Below are 21107 nucleotides of genomic sequence, written 5' to 3' on the forward strand. Positions count from 1 at the left end.
CCTTGAAGGAGCAGGTCAGCAGTTTGGGAGTCCTCCTGGATTCTGCCCTGCTGTTTGACTATCAGGTGGCTGTGGTAGCCAGGAGAGCTTTTGGCCATCTCAAACTGGTCTACCAGCTGCATCTGTTCCTGGAGACAGTTGACTTCACCACAGTGACACATGCATTGGTGACATCGAGGCTTGATTACTGTAACACAGTCTATGTGGGGCTGCCTTTGAAAACAGTTCGGAAATTACAGTTGGTTCAAAATGCAGCAGCCAGAATGTTAACTGGAGCATGGGCACAGGGAACATATCACCCCTGTGCTTTATCGACTCCACTGGCTCCCAATTTGCTTCCGGGCCCGATTCAAAGTGCTGGCTCTGACGTTTAAAACCCTAAACGGCCTTGGACCAATGTACCTGAGGGACTGCTTACGCCCATATGTACCTGCCCGGGATTTAAGATCATCTGCCTCTGGTCTCCTCTGCATGCCTGGAGTGAAAGACATTAGATTGACAGGCATGCGGGAGAGAGCTTTTTCAGCTGTGGCCCCCAAGCTTTGGAACACCCTACCCCAAGAAGTCCGCTCTGCTCCCTCCCTGATGGTTTTCCGGAGACTTCTGAAAACAATCTTGTTCTGGAGAGCCTTTGGTAGAAGGTAGAGCCTGACACTTGATTTTATGATTTTATGCCTTCTGCGTTACATTTTATCCTTGTAGTCCCCTTTAGTACCACTCCCTATATGTATGTATATGTGTGTGTGTGTGTATAGTATTTTATGTATTTTAATTGTATGTTATGTATTTTAATTTATTTAATGTTTTTATGATTTTACTGTTTACAGTTTTATTAGGTACATGTTTGATTAAGCTGCCCTGAGTGCCTTATTATAGGGTTTAAGGGTGGGATAGAAATACTTTAAATAAATAAATAAATACTTCAGAATTATACAATGAACTCCATAATCACATTAGTGAGCAGGTGTTATACCAATTGGTGGTGGTATAAAGAACACACACGTCCTTTGTAAAATAGACTAGTCCATACAAGCTATCTCAAAATAGGTACTTGGAAAACTGGATCCCACTCACATTTCTGATGTAACATTTGTACAATCAAATATGCTATTATCTCAGAGTGATCCTTGTGTCAGGATTTTAAATCATACACCAATTTTATGACGATGATGTAGATTCTTTGCACTGAGATTATACTCCCTAATAGATTTCCGGCCTACCCTCGAATAGAACACCACCTTCATTGCCATTCTAATATTCCCCCCTCCACTGCAAGAGAGAGACAGATGATGATGATGATGATGATTGCAGCAGTTACCTCCTTCAAAGTGTTCAGAGACAGATTTCCAATTTACTGTTTCCATTTCCTAAGAAAACTACTTCACAAATGCTCTGCTACTTGAAACAGCAGATGAAGGTGTAATTCCTGATTTGACAACTCAGTACATGTGCCTTTGGCAAGAACAAAATAATGAAGGCAACAGATTTGCAGGTACATATAGATGATGCTATTGAAGGGGACCCAGAGGACAACAGCAAAGAACTCCATGAATATCTGCAGTACATCATTGACACAGACAAGTTTTCATGCTGAAATCATTAAGTAATTAACATGCATGTATGAATCAGCCCTAAAAAAATATGAGAGAGAAAAAGGAATAAGATGCCAGTTACAATTAATAAGAAGCCCCAGAGACAATACTTTTTGGGGAAAAGTAAATAATGTATTTGCTCTTTAATATATTATAAAGGTCTGGAATATTATTTTCCTAAATACAATGAGGCAAAAAAACCTGAGGGTGCATTTGGATGTTTTCTTAGCATGCAAAGTACATTTATAGGGAAAGATTAATGCGTAGGGGTGCTTAGCCCTTCCCACACTAGCTAATTCTCCCCTGCAAATGCCCCTCCATCAAAGCCCCCAGCCAGGCATACTTCTGGTTCCCCTCACTTGGATAAAACATGAACAAAAGATGGCTGGGGTACTAGCAGGGAGAATGAGCAGGCAGGGGAAATTCTAACACCCCACCTATTCTTTTCTACAAATACTACAACCATGTCAGCCTCTGCATTAGTGTTACATTGGGAGCCCTGTGTTTTCCTCATAAGGAAACATAAGGCACAGGTCTAGGTCTAGGTCTACTGCTTGACCCACGGCAGTTTACATTTGTAAACTGCTTTGGGCTCTTTCGAGGATCAGCAGAGAATAAATAAATGATAAAAAATATATAAATGGGGAAGGATCTGCAAGCACTTTCAACCCAAGTTTAATTTGGAAAGTCTAATATAGACACTGGAAAAGAACAGTCAAGCCTCAGTCAAGCATAAGAAAGGTAACATCTGTGCCATCCTATGCATTTACATCTTTTGGAAATAATTTTTGAGATATCAGCCTTTCAAGAAACAGACCCCCTTCCGATTTATTTATATAGGACCACTTAAAGTTACAGATGATGCCTTAGTAATTGCAAACATCAGAGAAAGCAAATGCCATCCAAGGAAGGTTTGACATCCATCCCAAATTACCACTTCCTTTTTAGAGGAGGCTAGTGGATGTGGCATTAAATCAGGCCAGCTGCTAACAACATGGAGCCCAAGCACAAGATGGATCAAGGAAAATATGCACATACCACAAACCTTGGAGGGGGGAGGCTGGAAAAAACTCTACATTAATCAAGCTCTTACAGGCAAATGTGGACAGCCTGTCAAACAACAGCTGCCATGTACCATTTTAAGAGCATCTTCCACATTACTTGCCAATCCCTCATACATTAGTGGAATTATTTAGCAGAGTAGAAGACTGACTCTTCCATCCACTGCACAATCTAGCCAGTGCCACAGACAGCAGGGAACAAAAGATGATGCAATTTTCTTTAAGGAATCTAAAAAAACCCAAACCCATCCACCCCCAAGAGTAGCCTACTGGCCTTCATTAAGATTATCAAAGTGAGTTGGAGGCCAAGATGAGAAAACTCAAGCCGTTTAAAGAAGGGAAGAACATTTGTTAGTTTGGCTTTGATATTAAAGAAATTGCACTCAGTTTCCAACTCTCCTGGCTTTGATTCTTACTTTCTTTATACGACACAACAAAAAACTCAAATATTCATTTAATCCATGGTCAAGAATTTATCAACCAGGATCTGAACTTTACACATAGCAAAGGGTTAGGGCATGCCTCAAGGGATTCTTGACTTTTTATCTCTTTGAACAGCAGCACACTGTATCAGAATCTGCTAATGAAAGTCATTTCAGTTTAATTTGCTATGTGAGAAATCCCATCATGGTGAATTAGTTGTATGGTTCGTGGGATACTGCTCAATGTGTCTTTTTATTATTACTATTATTAAAGCAAGGAGCAGTTTTCTCCAGAATATTGACCTCATTCCGTACATGCTACTGAAGTCAGTTGCAGAACTCTAAGTAAAATACAGCCTTAGTTTCAAAAGGACATGATAAGATGCTTTGGGGAGCTGAAGGCAGGGAATCTCTTGAAAATCCCATAGTCCCTACTGACAGTTACTTCCCACCTTACTCTTCCCAGTCCAAATATAGAAGTGCATGTCAGAGAGCAATCAAAGATGTGTGAACAGATAATTACAAACTGTTAATGCAAATCTGTTTAACTCTAGTAGGCACAGGCTGGTCATTTAGCCCAGGACATGTGAAATGGCTACTTCTGGACATACATCTTAAGATGCAATTCAGAGGGACAGTAACAAAAGACATTTTTATTTTGTGTCAACTTGCACCAGTGAAGCTAGCTAATTTTAGACTAAGACTTACTCAATTATCATAGAGTATTTTCTAACAAGGTGTCAGGACTGGGCCAGGATCCAGATCTGAAGCACTTGATCTCACACCTGAGTCCCTACTGTCAGGAACTGAAACAGTGCAGGCAGGCTTCTGCTCTGTTGACCAGGCACGGGCAAGAGGCCAAGGTCTTGGTGTTTATATACGAGACATATTTATATTTATCCACATATTTATATGGAGTCATACTAGGGGTTCCGCCCTGCTCCCTTCACTCACCGATCCCAAGCTCCCCCTTTCCCTCGTGAGTCACCAAAGCTCCCCCCTCCCCCCCAGGTTGGCAAAGCTCCAACTTCCCCCCCCAGGTCAGCAAAGCTCCCCCCTTCCCCCTCCCACACAGGTTGCCAAAGCTCTCCCTCCCACAAGTTGCCAAAGCTGCTGGCCAGCCTACTCTGAGGCCTGGCCACTCCCACTCTCACTGCCACCCCTTGCACGCCTTGCCTGTAAGCACTATGGGTAGTGCAATGCTTACAAAAATATAATATAGTAAGATGTCCAATCCAGAGGCTTCATCCCACTTGCCAGTCATAGGATCTGATGTTGCCCATCCTATTTCTTCTGTGCACAAAAGGAGCCTGGAATCCATCCACACACAGTCCTGGACAGCTCGTTGTGCTAGATGTTAGTCACAAGCCATGTGGTTTCTGGTTTAAGCCCCCAGATAGTACAATACATGAGAAGTGGTCCAAGACAACTAAGACAGGTTCAATCTCTAACCAGCAAACTAGGGTTCCCTCTTATGCTAACAGTGTAAACCACCCAGAGAACTTCGACTATGGGGTGGTATATAAATGTAATAACATAAATAAATAAATAAATAAATAAATAAACAGTGAGCAACGTATCTGCATGTGCCTGCCTCCTCCACTTCTTCCCTACTCCTGTGCACACAAGTGACGTTTAAAGCTTTCATTTCTAGTTTAGAACAAACTGCAGTTTCCCACTGCAGTTTAACCAAATCAATTGGTTAAAAGAAAACAGGGTCTGAAATCATGTTTGATCCTTGTTTGAACAAACCACAGCTTCCCACATTGAGACATAATGGGAATAGAAAATGGAAGATTTAAACTTCCTCTCTTTTTGCATGGAAGAGAGGCGGATGCATGCATGAGCTGGAGGTTTGCCACAGCCTGTTCTTGTAGGAGGAAATCATGATTTCCTATTACATCTGAACCAGACCCTAGAGTCTAGACAATCTAGAAGATCTCAGTCTACATTAAAACATGGTTCTGCAAAGTGCAAGGAAGTGTTGAATCAGACTGTTATACAAGGAGTTCCTAACATTTTTGTCAAAAAGATAATCTAAATTACTACAGTTCTGCAACTAAAATCCACTTGGGAGACCAGTGCGGAGATCATGCAAGTGTGCACATTCAGAATGTCTCGCTAGGATGTCTTAGATGTTTGGGCCAAGTTATTCATCAAATACCTGTTTTTCTCGTACAGCTTCATTTCCCAACAACTTTGGATTCTTTAGCTGTTTAAAAGAGACAGGTTATTCAAGGCCACAGTATAAACCTGCGCAAGCAGAGTTTCCTGACAGTGAAGGATCAGTATGAATTTTTTCATTGCTAAATCAAGTCATATATTCCTAAAAGAATGTTCTTTTGCCTGTCTCAGCGTTTGAAGGATTTTTCTTTCAAGTAATGGGGAATAAAATAACTTTAAAATATTATATATGGCACAGTGATATATCCCTGAAGACAGATTCTAATCAGATCATACAAAAAGTGTTTAGGTAGTATGGAGTAGCGGATCAAATGTTGGACTCAGAATAGGAGAAACTTGTGTTCAAATCCCTGCTCACTCAAAAAGCTCACTGAGTGACCACGGGCCAGTTATTAACTCTCAGACTGACCTACCTCACAGTATTGTTGCAGGGAAGAGAAAATGTGTGCATCTGGAGTGACGGGGAGGAACCACTTAAAGTTCCTTGGAGAAAAGATAGCATTAAAAAAGTAATGAATTCAATCTTCTATGCTTTACATTTCCCAAGACTCATGGGATAGCATGCTTTAAAGTTTAAAGAAATATATGTGGGACTGATGATGAGCTTAGGTTCAAGTCAAGTGTAAATAACCCTCTATTCTAAGCAAAATGTACTACATGTGCTGCTGTATATCTCATTCTCTCTCTCTCTGGCTTATGCAACACTCCTGATCTATTAGGGAAATTACTGATTAAGAACATGTATATATTTATTCAGGTATTTTTGCATCAGCTTTCACATTGCTTCCCAAGGTGGTGTACATAGATATAAAGAAATAAAACAATGTAAAAGTAAGTAAAAATCCACTTTTATTCCCCCCACTCCAGGTCTATGAATTCCTTAGAACACACTCTTTACACTGCCTGTGTTTTGGCATTGCTTTCCAGAATCCCCCCCCCCCGGCCAGCACTATCTGGGCATTAGAAAAGCCAGAGAGAGCTCACTACAACTGGGGCGGAAGCAGATAAACTTAGTAGGAACACTTTGTAGTTCTCCTTTGTAAAAGCTAACACTCAGGAAGTCAACTCCTACAAAAGTGAGCAGAAATATCATCAGAGGACCCTAAACAGGAAAATAAGGAAAGTTCCATTGTTGTATCTCTGTCTTCAGGGAACCTTTGCTGCAGCAGACTCAAATAGTCAGAGAGCAATTCAAATTGTGTATTTTGAAAAAGACATTCTTGATCTCAGACAGAAAAAAATAGTAATACATGCTTCAGTCATGATAATTAAACATCCTCTGCATGATGACATAATTATTTTAAAGAGATAATAGTCTGGCCTTTCTTCCATTCACACTTCAGAATATCTCACAGAATCAAATTATATATTTCCTCCACTCCTAAAACTTACAGAAGGAGAAATAGAATATCCAATCAACTCAGGAGAATAAACACAATATCAACAATTACAAGACCCACAGAAGAAAACCCCCCACACATATGTAATATGAATAGTTATTTATTTAAGAGATGCAATATTTTTCTCTTCAGCACCAAACAACCTCTCAAAGCAATTTCAAACCCTGGTTTCCAATTCTGGGGCAATCCCGATTTGCACAAACTGTGGTTTGTACTGATACAGATGTAACTCAATACTACGGATAAACTATACTTACGACAAAAGGGAGTCTTGAATTCATGGAGTAGAGGGAGAGGAAGCACAGTATACTCTGCAGCACATTCCCATTTCCTAACCATGGTTAGGAGACTGGAAATGTTCAATCCCCTATTGGGCCTTCAGTAGCAGTCTTTCTTTAAAAAAAAATCTACAAGTAATGTTTTTGAGTTGGCCTCAAAATTGCATTTGCTGCCTTTAATTATGGTTGCTGATGTTAATCTTTTTGTTGTATTGTATTCACTAGGTTTTAAATAATGTATTAATTATCTTGTGTATACCACCTTAAAATCTGATTTGGTGAAGGATGGTATAGAAATATGTTAAACAATAGTATTTGGTAACAATGATAATAGGGACAGACTATACACATGGAACAGGAGAAGAGGGAGGTGAAGAGAGTGCATGAGCCCAAAGCATACTCCTGACCACCTAAATATGGTTAGATGACTGTGATTTATTTATTTATTTATATCCCACCTTTCATCCAATGACCCCACAGCAATATATATGGCTCTCCCTGTCTCAATTTCATCCTCACAGTTAGGTTAAGGGAAGAGATAGGGATTATTATTATTTTATTTATTATTTATTACATTTGTATACCGCCCCATAGCCAAAGCTCTCTGGGCGGTTTACAACAATTAAAAACATTAAAAACAAATATACACATTTAAAAACACTTAAAAAAAACAATTTAAAAACAATTGGCCGAAGGAATCGTTCAAGTCTGTGGGATCTGAACCCAAGTCTTCTTGCTCCTAGCCCAACACTCTAACCACCGTACTGGCTCACACAGTGTCAGCTTTGTATGGCAGTCATTCATGTCTTTTATGAAACTGTGCTGCTTTCATAGATGTTCTAGAATTTCAGTATCTGCCAATGGCACTGTATTTTGAAATACAATTTAAGTCTTTTTTTAAAAAAAAAACTGAAGTCTTTTTTTAAAAAAAAAACTGTGGCATGGAATCATTCACTTCCCCGAAAGAATTGTTTCCAGTCAATGACTCAAAAGGTACATGACTGACACAGCAATAAATATTTTATCAGATCTTTAATCTTCTTTCATCCCGACAAGGTGATTTATTTGGAACCACTCATGGACAGGATATAATATATCTATTTAAAATTGTCATGGAAATGTGTCACCATCCAACTCTTCTGAGTTATACACCTCAACACATGTGGACTTTCACTATTACCATGAGTGTAATCCATGAGAAACCTGCTCATCGGCAAGCCCCATTGAAAAGAGCGGGAGATGTCTCTCTGATTCTTTTATTTTTAAATTGACAGGAGAGGCTTCCCCATGAATTGTGTCCTAAACTGGAACTGGGGCGGAATAAATATATACATTTCTTGTAAGTCCCATAACATTCTTCTTTTTTCCCTATTGTATACCAACAGATCTTCTCTTTCTTCTTTTAAAAAGAGACTGCTGAAGACTTAACTTTAAGAATTTTGCTTTCCTTAAAATCAAGAATGAGGAGCATGCAGCCTTCCAGATATTGGTGGACTTCACCAGCTCCAGACTGCATGGCCAACAGTAAGGAATGACGAAAACTCTAGGCCAAGAGCGTGCCCCATCCCTCACTTAAATCTTAAAGGGAATTTTATTTCTTTTTACAAAAACGTTTAATGATCACAGCTCATTCTTTTATGAAGACACCTTCTTTATGTTCCCTCAGGTCTCCTCTCCTGCCTCCCTTCCAGCAATGGCTCCAGGTGTGGGGGGATGGGGGGGTAAGATGCCTGCTAGGGACCTCTTCCCTCTGCAGTGCTCTTGCAATTGCCCATTCCGTTGCTCTATCTTTCTGAGCCAATAGAATCACAGCTCAGAGGGAGACTGCAAGATGAGCTCCTCCTCCTCGCTCATGTCACATCTCACTCACTTGGGAAGGAACAGATAAACAGGCAGCAGCAGCAGCAAGGATTAGGAGCAGCGGAGGCCTCTGGAAGCTGGCAGAGATTCCCTACTGGGAAGTGGGCCTTAGCAGATGCCCAGTAATGCTGAACAATTCAACCCCTTTCTGTCATTTCTCACATATGCACAGCACCAGAAACTCACAGCTGCCTCAGTCTCCCTTCCACACGTCCCTGGTAATAATTCATTAAAGATTATACATGGCATGACATCACTGCACTCAGCATTTCCCCCAATCCTGAAAGCACCAGCTAATGACGGAATGAGGTCAGGGAAATACTATGACATCATCATGCTGCATCTTTTCTTTAATGAAACATCATTGGGAAATAGAACCCCGCAGCAGCCACATGTTTACTGTAAAGTATAGTTAAGCTTTTGGGCTGCAATCTTTAAACAGGGGATTGTCTCTTAAATATGCTGTAAAATGCTTAGAGTACAATCCTAACCCCAACAGAAATTCTATAGGACTGAATCCCAGGTATTCTGAGTAGACAAGATTAGGATTGCCCTGTTATCTAGCTTCTTTAAAGCAATATTCTAGCAACAACAACAGCAGCAGCAGCAGCACAGCATAGTGCATAGGAAACAGACCTTCCATCTCCCTGGTTCAGCTCTTGCTCCTGCTATGTGCTAATTAGCAGCAAGCCACTTTTTCTCAGCCTCAGCCCTCCACTGAGGAGGAAATAATACAGACCTTACAGGATTGTTAGAAGGACAGCAACAATATAATTAGTGTGCATGTAGTACTTTGAACACTCTAAAGGGCAGTATAAGTGCTAAGTGGGAGCAGCAATAATAAATTCCTTACCATTCCCCACTGTTGGTGAATAAACAGAAAAAGTCACTGCTGTAAGCATGAGATCACCCAAAATGGGCTGGAACTGTGCACTCGAGATCAGTAGTTTTCAAGCTTCGTCAGCTCCAGGAACCTCCACACATCTGTTTGTCTGTTGAGAAACCTCTCAGCATCAGCCAAGCCACAGAATCCCTTGCATATGGCAAGAGGATCCCAGGGCAAGCTCTAGCATGAACTCTCTGTTCGCGTGGGGTGGTGGCCACTCTGCTGTTGCCCCATATAAACCAAAAGAGCATCACAGCATACGCTCAGCAATTCTGTATGGCAGCAGCACACATCAGGAGACTAGTAATGGGGAACAGGCTGTCTTTCTAGCAGTTTGCCTGTTGTTACTGGAGCTCCACTAGAGTTGTTGGCTTGTTTCTGGACACAGTTCAAGAGTCTGGTTTTCAATGTCCATGCCCTAAATCAGCCTTCCCCAGTGTGGTGCCCTCCAGGCATTTTTGACTACAACTCTCCCCAGGCCCAGCCGGCTGCCCTAAATGATCTGGGCTCAGTGTCTCTGCCAGGTACTTGCTCCTCCATCTACTGCAATCCTAGAACTCTGCAACAGCTCAAGTGACACTGGCATGAACCTGAAGCACGGCCTGTTCTGTGCTGGTGCCTTATTTGTATAATATTATCTCAGCGAAAGTGTGCAAGCTTGTTCTATTAGACTTTTAAGAAAAGCACTGAAAAATGGATGCTATTAAACATTTCTGCTGAGCATTGAGGGATTAAAACTCTCTCTGGTACTACTGTTTAAAAAGAAAAGCAGTGGGGTTTGGATCTATTTGCTGTTTTTCGGCTTAACTATATGATTTTATTATTAGGTTGCTCTAAATTGTGATTCTCCTAAAGTGCTGTGAAATAAGGATATAGTGGAAATGCAACAGGTGTGATTCTGACTGCTGGAGTTGCAGTTCTACTGGTATGGGATGATTATCTGAAATCCAAACTCCAGTCCAAGTCTATATTCCATTCCATCTTATTTCAGCCAGGGAAATAAATAATCAGTGGCAGGATATGTAACTCATGTACAAGCTAGCCAGAGATTTGTGAAAGGAAATGCACATTCTGAAATGCATCCAGATGTGTAACCCACTGAAAGCAACACCTTCTACATTCAGAAGCGCATCTGATTTCTAGTTGCAGTTTGTAAAAAGCAAGGGTATCCGAGACTCTACAGAGTTTCCTGGATAGCTGACACCATAGGAGAGAGGGAAAAAGTTGAAAACTCAACAACAGTAGACAGATTTTGCACATCTTAACACAAAAGTTCCTTGGGCAGGATGTAAATTGGGAAGCTTAAGAAATAAAATGCATGCTGATCTTCTCCCTGAGGAACTCTGGCTGGGCTTCTGAAGAAGTCCATGATTTCTAGAATTCAAAAATCACTGTGTTACATTGTATCTATTTCTCTAGACCAGGGACAGGGAACCAGCGGTCCTCCAGATTTTGAACTCCAGCTCCCATCAACCCTAGCCAGAATGGGCAAGGATGATGGGAGCTAGAGTCCAGCAACATCCAGAGTGCCACAGGTTTCCTATTCCTGCCCTAGACAATGGCCACCAATTATGAAGCTGCCTGGATCTCTGTATTTTCAAAAGATTAGCTGTATTTACAGTTTAAGCTTCTTCTCCAGCCCCCAAAGTGGACACTGCTGTCATAGTCCTACAGGTGATTGCAACATTTGGTAAACATGTAGAAATACTTCTGAACAAAGCAGATGCTTTCTACTTATGCCTCTAGCATTGACTTGCTTTGATGTTATACTTTCCCACTGCAAAAGCTCAGCAGCATAAGTATGTTGCAACTGATAACAGTTCTTTCAACTTTGATCTCTGCCTTACCTCTGCAACTAAATTTCTTCTTCCATTTACAAATATTTCTATTAAACGTCACAATCTGCTTCTCCCTGCTTTATCTGTTCTCCCACACCTCCACAACTGCTGGATACCATTAAGCGACTGGGCATGCGTAGTCCACATATTTACATCTACTTGAGCCCTCTGAAAACATGTGTGCACATGCTTGTGCCCCCATTTCCGTGGGGGGACACCCACAGTAATGGAAAATGACTGGGAAGGGAGTGACAGAGTATAAGCCAGATAGTTCAGTAGTAGAGCATACGCTTTGCATGGGAAAGGACCCCGATTCGATCTCTTACTGAAGGATCTCAGGGGCCAGGATTAGAGGAAAGCCTCACATGCAATGCTAGATATGCTATCAGTCAAAGTACACCATATTGAGATAGATGATAGGCCAATCAATGGTCTAACTCAGCTTTACATGCTCAGAGAAGCATGATCACAGAGACTCTACATCAGGGGTAGCCAGCATATGCCTTCCAGAACTCCCATCAACCCCAGTGAGTATGGCCAATGGTCAGGGATTATGGGAATTGGGGTCCAACACCACATTGGCTACCCCTGGACTACATTGAAAATGGTAGTGTATTGAAAGCACAAGTACCAAAATAGTATGGTGCCACAGCACTGCCCTGGCTAGACAAAAGGGCCAGGATTCAAATTAGTTGCTTGCAACTAAGGAGGCTTTCAGCTTCTCTCTTTAATATCAGCCCCTGTAAATGCTATATAGCAAGGCTTTTTTTAAAGGAGTTTACAACAGGGCAGCATTTTTCAAACTGTGTCTGAGGAATTCCTTGCAAGCTTATTAAATGAAAATGTACTGCCTTGAAGTCAATTCTGACTTATGGCAACCCTATGAATAGAGTTTTCATGAGGCTGAGAAGCAGTGACTGGCCCAAGGTCACCCAGTCAGCTTCATGGCTATGTGGGGATTTGAACCCTGGTCTCCCAGGTCATAGTCCAACACCTTAACCACTACAGTGGCTCTCTGCAAGCTTATTAGGCATTCCTCAATGAGAAGACTTTAAACAAAAGAGGAGCATGATTAGGTGAAGGACAACTTGCCCACTCACTATCAAGCATCCCCTGAAATGTATGGCCACAGGGGATTTTTGGATAAGCTATACAAGATACATTCTCAGTTCACAAAGAATGATGATGAGGTCCAACAGGCTCAAGGAAAAAAAGGAAAGAGGATACCAATGCAAGAACAGAGAGAAGAAACCTCAGAGGCACACTTGTTGTTGTTGTTATGTGCCTCCAAGTCGACTACAACTTATGGCGACCTTATGAATCAGTGACCTCCAAGAGCATCAATCATGAACCACCCTGTTCAGATCTTGTAAGTTCAGGTCTGTGGCTTCCTTTATGGAATTAATCCATCTCTTGTTTGGCCTTCCTCTTTTTCTACTTCCTTCTGTTTTTCCAAGCATTATTATCTTTTCTAATGAATCATGTCTTCTCATGATGTGTCCAAAGTATGATAACCTCAGTTTCATCATTTTAGCTTCTAGTGATAGTTCTGGTTTAATTTGTTCTAACACCCAATTATTTGTCTTTTTTGCAGTCCATGTTATCCACAAAGCTCTTCTCCAACACCACATTTCAAATGTGTTGATGTTTCTCTTATCAGCTTTTTTCACTGTCCAACTTTCACATCCATACATAGAGATTGGAAATACCATGGTCTGAATGATCCTGACTTTAGTGTTCAGTGATACATCTTTACATTTGAGGACCTTTTCTAGTTTTCTCACAGCTGCCCTCCCCAGTCCTAGCCTTCTTCTGATTTCTTGACTATTGTCTCCATTTTGGTTAATGATTGTGCCAAGATATTGATAATCCTTGACAAGTTCAATGTCCTCATTGTCAACTGTAAAGTTGCATAAATCTTCTGTTGTCATTACTTTAGTCTTTTTGACTGAAGTTAAATACAACCCAGTTAACAAATCCAAAGAGCAATGATAAACACTTATATCTTAAAAATCTTAGCTATACCGTAAAAAAGAACATCAAAAACTAATGTGTGACATATCTGCATTTTTCAGATATGTGTTTTTGATGTTAACTGAATTTTGTACGATTTTACTTTTAGAGAGCCCTTGAAGAAGAGTTGGAAGATTGCCCCTGAAGAGGTTTCTTCTTGATCAACAGGCCTGGCCGGCGCCTGCATGAACTGAGCATGGGTCACAGAACTACCCAGCATCCTTTGCAACACACTGGAGTTCCATGGCAGAACATACAGCAATGTCTCAACAGATAAGTCAGTGTGGAAAGGGTTCCCCTGAAGGTAGAAGGTCTATTTTTCACAGAAATAAATGTCAGAAAGGAAGGGATATGCCCTTGGCTAAAGCTGCTCCTTGGATCCTGGTCAAGCAGTGATGAAATCTTCCATAACTTCAGATTGTGACAGAGTTAACTACATGATTACCATCAGAAGAAATCTGAATCATCAGGGCCAATGGGCCACAATGAATCTCTCTCTCCTGGAATACAAGTACAATTAAAAACTTCAGATTTGAACCCAAAAAGTGAACATTCCACTCCAAAAATGCTCCTGATACTAAGGCTTTTCCTAAATTGTAAGAGATTACACACGCCAGTTTAACATAAAACCCACACTGATTAAATTATTCTCTCTTATGTTTTCAACAAATTGCTGGCACAAAACTTATACACAATCATGCCACAGCAGATCTAACTTTAAAATGCCTGGATGTTCACACCTTTAAAAATTCCTTAACACAGCTTCGGTACTGACTCAAGCAGTTAGAAGTACTTTGCATATGACTCAGGTTATTGCAATACAAACAAACCCCTGTTTCCCTAGTGCTTTATCTGAGGGATTAAATTGTCTTTTCTTTTTTACAGATCTGAAAACACAACTATTATCTGTTGCATACTTTTGATATACAATTGCAGAAAGCCATGCTGGCTTTCAGTAGGCCAGATATAAAGTAGCTGAGTCACCAGGCAATTTGCTCTACTACACAGAAAAGACCAAAAGCATTGGCCACTGACTCTCCTCCCTTCATGCCCCAACAGGGTGTCTTTCAAAGTTGACCATTTACCCCAATATCTCACAAGTGTAGTCAAAAAGTTCTGAATTCAGATCTGCCCAATTGCAGTATGAACACAAAACTGGCAACACCTGTAATTTGTCCATCACAAAACTAGAGCTGTTAACAAAAGACCTGCTAAGCCTGAAATGTCTACGTCCGGTTCTCAAGCAACTGCCTGAAGAAAATGCCACTTGAAAGCTCTGCTGTTAACATGGATCCCCTGGCAGAAAGAGAAAGAAATAGGGAGATGGTTAAAGTGCTGTCTCCTTGGCCAGAGGAGAGGTCACTAAACAAACCACACTAGGGTTGCCAGGTTCATGGCCTGAGACTGATCCTGTATCTTTAGGAAAAGAGAAAGTCAGCCAAGTGCAGGTGTTCTTGCAACCCTGTAATGGGAAAAACCATAAGGTGGAATTCTCCCTCCCCCCTGCACAACTTTTAAAGATACGGAAGACCTCTTGGAGGCCGGGCCTGGCAACCAAGAGGCCTTCTGTATGTTTAAAAGTTGTGCAGGGGGAAGGAAGAATTCCACCTTTTGGTTTTTCCCATTACAGAGTTGCAAGAACACCTGCACTTGGCTGACTTTCTCTTCTCCTAAAGATACAGGATCAGTCTCAGGCCAAGAACCTGGCAACCCTAAACCACACATCTATGTGCACACTTCAGAAAGAACAGTTTCTAGTTTGCACAGCTATATAATAGGTACTGAAGGTGGAAGTGTGTGTTGGTGTGTAACAGACTTAATAACCGGAACCTGCATTTAAAAAGTGTGCTTGGGGAAAAATGGAAATATCTGCTTTGAACTCACCACCTTCACTCGGAAAGAAAGCTTTGAAAAATAAAGGGAACTAGTCACTAATGCTCTAAAAATACTAATGTTAACTGAGCTGATGTACCTTATCAGTTATGATCATTTGGTTTGTTTGGACTGTATTCATTAAAAATATTTTTTTAAACAAGTGTTCCTTATTCAGACTGCCGTCTATTCCGTAACAAACCCAACAGTAACCTGCCTAATGCACACAGTTTCACAGTGGAGATGGGCACGCTAATCTCTAGAGATGAGTTTAACAAGGTGATCCAACAGGGTGTAGTGGATAGTATGCTAGATTGGGAAGGATTCAAATCCTGACTCAGCCATAAAGGTCATAGAGTAGGCCTGGAAAGTCACCATCTCTCAGCATAATCTACCCAACAGCAGTTTTGAGGATCAGATGGAACAAACCAAGTTATGCCACCCTTGGAAGAAGGACAGCTCCCTGGAGATAATATAGCAACTAGAGTGATAAAATAAAGGAGGAGAAATTTCCCCATCTCTACACAAAGAGCTTCAAGGAATCCACACTATGCTGAGCCTGCCATAGGGGTCCTTGAGAGAAGATGGGCTCCTCTTATGTGCAGGAGGCACAGCAGGTAATTTGTGTTGTAACAAGATTGCTATAACTAGCGTCTCTTAATAAGTTCCCTACCGTGTTAATCCTCAGCCTATTCATCCCTGTCTTGTATGTACAACCAGCTGCTCTGTGTCACTTTGGTTCCAAAGAGCACCTCCACACCACTGATAATAGATAAAAGTACAACTTTGAGAGGCAGATGCACAGAGTTGGTTTCAACAACCACATGCTAACCATCTGATGAGGGCAACATCAGATTTGCACATCTTAATGTGCCTACACATATTTATCCCCACAGGATGATTCTTTCACATCACCTCAAAAGCGATACTTTTCAACAGAAGGTCACACATTCAGCTGCCAGTCAAGAAGGGGAGGATCGCACATGGCTCAATCCGTGATCGAGTGATGTCCATACATGTGTGAATGAGCAGGCAGCACCACAGACTAAAGCTTCCAGACATCTCAACCGCAATGAAGTCAGTTCAATACATTCACCTGCCAATCAACAAGTGCAACAAGGATGAAGTATGTGAATCAGCCCCAGATGTACAGAAATCAAGCGCTACACGTGCGAACGAGATGACTTTTAACCCTTTGCAAAAATACCTCGAGGAGAAGATCACTTACTTTCTCCTTCTTGGTGCTGGAGACACCGCCGCCTTCCGCTTGCTCCACGCACTTATTGAGCTTCTTCTGGCCAGGCCCGGCGCTTGCCGAAGGACTCCAGGTGATGGGGGCACCGCCGCCTCCCTTGCAGCCTTCGTTGCTTTCGATTTTGATAAGCCGGTGCTTGGGGGAGATGTACTTGACGGCGTCGGGCGGGGTGGCGGCTCGCCTTTCGCTGTGACTGCGGAAGAGCTGAGGCGAAGCCGAGGCGTTGGTGGCGACAGCGGCGCTGCCACTACTACCACCCTCCCCGCCGCAGCAGGACGACGAGGAGAAGGGCTTGGGGCCGGCCGGCTCGACCAGCAGCTCCTCCGGCGCACAATACTCGGCGCGGCAGAGCGCCCTCAGCTTACGCAGCGACGAGCCGGGCCCGCTGTACGGGTCTTCGAAGTCGCGCTCTTTCTGCGCGCGGTAGGCGCGGAGCAGGTCGCTGGTGTCGTGGCGCGGGAAGCACGGCGAGGTGTGGTGGTGGTGGTTGTGGTGATGATGGTGGTTATGGTTGTGGTGCCCTCCGCCTCCCGCCACCGCCGTTCCGTTGCGTTTGTCCCGATAGTCCGGCCGGGGCGGCTGCGGGGGGCTCTTGGTCTTGTTATTGCCCAGGCTGAAGTACTTATTCAGCCATTTGGCCATGACGGCGCCCGCCTGCCTAATGCGTACCGTCAGCGTCCATGGAGACCCAAGGAACCGTGCGCCGCCACCGCTCAGGGCTGCGCGCTCTTGCCTTCCTCCAGCTCAGGCTGCTGGCGCTGGTGCCGCAGCTCCAGTCCCTCCATGGGACCAGGCTCCCCAGCTCAGCCGCCGGCCCTCCTGCCCCGCCACAAACTTTTCCTCGGGAGGCGCCTTTGCGCACTCTCCTTGCGCGCTGGGAAAGCCCCCCTTCCCCGCGAGCTCCTGCTTAGTCTCGCCTCGGCGCTCCTGTCGCCTCAAAGGCGCCGCTTTCTGCCTCCCCTGAACTTTGCCGAGTTGCCAGCAGGACCTGACGCACGCAGGCTGGGGCTCCGGCTCCTCCTCCACGCTTCGGCTCCTCCCTGACGCCCTCCCCGGCCGTGCCTGGGCTGCCCTATCCAGCTCCAGAGATTATTCCCCGCCGTCGCTTCGCGCTTTCTCTCGCTCTCGCACGCAGCGCCTGCTGCAGCCTGGCCTGCGCTCAGCACGCACCGGTGGGGAGGCGCCTCTGCACCGAGAGTCCCTCCGCCCTCCTCTCGGTGGCGGCGGCGATGGGAAGAGGCCGGACCAATGAGCTGTGCATGTGTGTACTTTCTCCTGGCAATTGATTTGCCACATTGCCATTGTGAAAAAGGCATTTCCTCCTCCCACCTAAAAGGACAGCGCGCGCTGTTATGCCCACCCGCTGCCACTGCAGGTCTCCGGACACTTTCTCGCGTTCTCTCCTCGAATGAAGCTTCCAGAAGACGATGCTGCGAGTTTGTGTGTGTGTGTGTGTGTGTGTATAGATAGATAGATAGATAGATAGATAGATAGATAGATAGATAGATAGATAGATAGATAGATAGATAGATAGATAGATAGATAGATAGATTGTTCTCCCTCTGTCGGTGTGCATGTGTGAAAAGGTACTAGACATACCATTTTAGGTACTAGACATACCGTTTTAAGTCTCAGGTCTTTTAATCAATCAATTGATGACTTTTCAGGAAAGTGTGTGTGTGTGTGTGTGTGTGTGTGTGTGTGTGAGAGAGAGAGAGAGAGAGAGAGAGACCTGTGAAGGGAGATGCTCAGTCTAAATCTTATTTTTAGTCTTTTATCTCTCCTTTCCCCCACATCCTTCAGTGTACATATTTGGGATTCCCTCCTCCCTTTTCCATGTTTAACCTCTCCTGCATTGATGAAGTGGGCTCTAGGGCATGAAAGCTTATCTCATCATAAAGTTGGTTAGTCTTTAAGATGCCACAATATTCTTTGTTGATTTTCCTATAATATGGAAGGGCCTCTTTGGTCACTATAAACAGGTGCTGTGGTGCACCTTTCCTCAGTTCCTCCTCTTTCCCATGACCTTGGGCATCTGTAGCATGGATGAGTTCCTTCTCTCTCTCTCTCTCTCTCTCTCTCTCTCTCACACTCACTCACTCACTCACTCTCACACTCTCACACTCACACTCACTCACTCACTCACTCTCACACTCACACTCACACACTCACTCTCTCACTCACTCTCTCACTCACTCTCTCACTCACTCTCTCACTCACTCTCTCACTCACTCTCTCACTCACTCTCACACTCACTCTCACACTCACTCACTCTCACACACACACACTCACTCACTCACTCTCACACACACACACTCACTCACTCTCACACACACTCACTCACTCACTCACTCTCACACACACTCACTCTCACACACACTCACTCACTCACACACACTCACTCACTCACTCACTCACTCTCACACACACACACTCACTCACTCACTCTCACACACACACACTCACTCACTCTCACACACACACACTCACTCACTCTCTTACTGCTGGACTACTGGAAAGCTACTAGGGTGAGCAAAAAACCTTGTCGTTTTGTTGGATTGCGTGTGTGTGTGTGAGAGAGAGAGTGCACTACTAAGTGTACCACTGCTGGATAACCTCATGGGCAACTCTCTCTCAGCCTTGATCTTCCCCTCTCCTTCCATCTGAAGAATTTCTGTGAACAGGGCTACTACAATAGGTAGCCCTGAATACAAAGAGAACTTGAGACAGAATGAAAGCTGTCTGCACACTAAAGTGTCATAGAAAATCCATGTGGCATCACTTGGAACCAATTTGCCTTTTCTGTGCCGAGCAGGGATGTCTGGCCCAACTATAGAGACACCTATGGGGGTGGGAGAGGTCCTGGGCCCCTGTCTTAGATATCTAAATGTCTTGGAAGGGGGAGGGAGGGAGGGAGGGGGAGAACCACTGTCTGCTATTTTGAAGAACTTGAGGGCTTCAACTGAAGCTGAATGTTGGAAAATTCAGGACTACCAGATGTTCTTCACAGAGTGCATAGAGTTTGCGCCCACAAGATGAAGCGATGGCCGCCAACTTGGATGGCTTTAAAAGAAGATTAGACAAATTCATAGCAGCTAAGGCTATCTGTGGCTACTAACCCAGATAGCTATGCTGTACCTCCACTCTTGAAGGCAGTATGCCTCTGAATACTAGTTCCTGGCAATCACAAGTAGAATGCCCTTTGTGCTTAGGTTCTGCTTGCAGGCTTCCCATGGGCCTCTGGCTGGCCAGTGTGACAACACAATGCATTGACAATCCAGCAGGACTCTTCTTATGTAAGAGGCACAGCAGAGACAGCTTAAAATGAGGTGATAACCTATGAATTCTAGGGGACCCAGTATAGCCTCCTGATCTTCTTCAGCTGGCCAAGACATTGACATAGTTGTAAAGGGGAAGAAAAATGAAGTGACAAAGACATGAAAAATGAGAAAAACAGTATTCCAGTCAACTTTTTAATGTGCTACTCTTATGCTGTCCTATATAGTAAGACAGAAGAGGGCAAAATGTTCCAGGAACATGGGAAGCTGCCTTATACCAAATCAGAGCATTAGTTCATCTAGCTTAGTATCTACACTGGCTGGTAGTGGCTATCCAAGGTTTTAGACATGAATCTCTCCTAGTCCTACCTGGACTGAACCTGACACTTTCCAAATGCAAAGCACATGCTCTGCCACTGAACCATAACCCTTCCCCATTTTAATTTGCCTGGGGCAGCAAAACAAAAAAAGTTGTGCCACTGCTGCTTCAAGACATAGCTGCTATGCATACATGGGTGCTTACAGATCTTGCTCCTCCACTCTTTATGAATGGTAAACACAAAGTAGACACCTGTCCACGAAACATGGTCAGTCATACCTCTCCACTCTGTATCTCTCTAGATATGTGCATCTTCCCTTCAAAGGATACAGTGATGTGCATCTGGCAAATGATGTTAATCAGCCCTTGGAGTAACATCCTTAACAAATGACAGAAAAGCATGTTTGCTTGGAATATGTTGGTGACACTTGCAATGGTCATTCTAGGGGAATGAAACGGAAGGGCAAAGGGTGTGCCTAGAGTGAGGGAAAGAGGAAAGGCTGCAACTGAGATACTTGGAATACTGGTATATAGCTCAACAGCACCACAGGATACCAAGCTTAAGGATTCATGTATGTTGGCAGAAACAGAACTGGGGAGGAAAGGGTAAGGATCAGAATTTAGAATGGAGTGATAGTAGAAAAACAGTTCCTGAAGGAGAATAATAATGTTCAGAAAAGAATGGCAGCTGAATGACTTTCCAATCTTATATGGTTCCCTGTCTCCAGTTTGCCAGTTTTTTCATGTGAACTCTATGCCCCACTTTTGAAAGTGCCTTTTGGCATCCTTTGGCATTGTTGGGTCCTAGTAGCAATCTCCCAGTTCATTGGAAGATTACCTATCCCTTCC

General features: G+C 43.4%; 1 protein-coding gene across 3 annotated transcripts in view; it reads right to left on the reverse strand.

The window, feature by feature from the left end:
* The window catches only part of SHB (SH2 domain containing adaptor protein B), a 173946-nt gene extending 156062 nt beyond the window's left edge, over positions 1 to 17884 (reverse strand). For 2 of the 3 annotated variants that reach the window (XM_061634374.1, XM_061634379.1), the window contains exon 1: positions 16635 to 17884. In XM_061634374.1, the coding sequence (XP_061490358.1) occupies positions 16635 to 17303 (669 nt within the window). In that variant the 5' untranslated portion in view covers positions 17304 to 17884. The remainder of the gene's footprint in view (positions 1 to 16634) is intronic. The other variant, XM_061634369.1, reaches the window with a different exon arrangement.
* Positions 17885 to 21107: the final 3223 nt, after the last annotated feature.

The sequence above is a fragment of the Rhineura floridana genome, chromosome 1 (genome assembly GCF_030035675.1).
Source record: "Rhineura floridana isolate rRhiFlo1 chromosome 1, rRhiFlo1.hap2, whole genome shotgun sequence".
NCBI classification, from domain to species: Eukaryota; Metazoa; Chordata; class Lepidosauria; order Squamata; family Rhineuridae; genus Rhineura; species Rhineura floridana.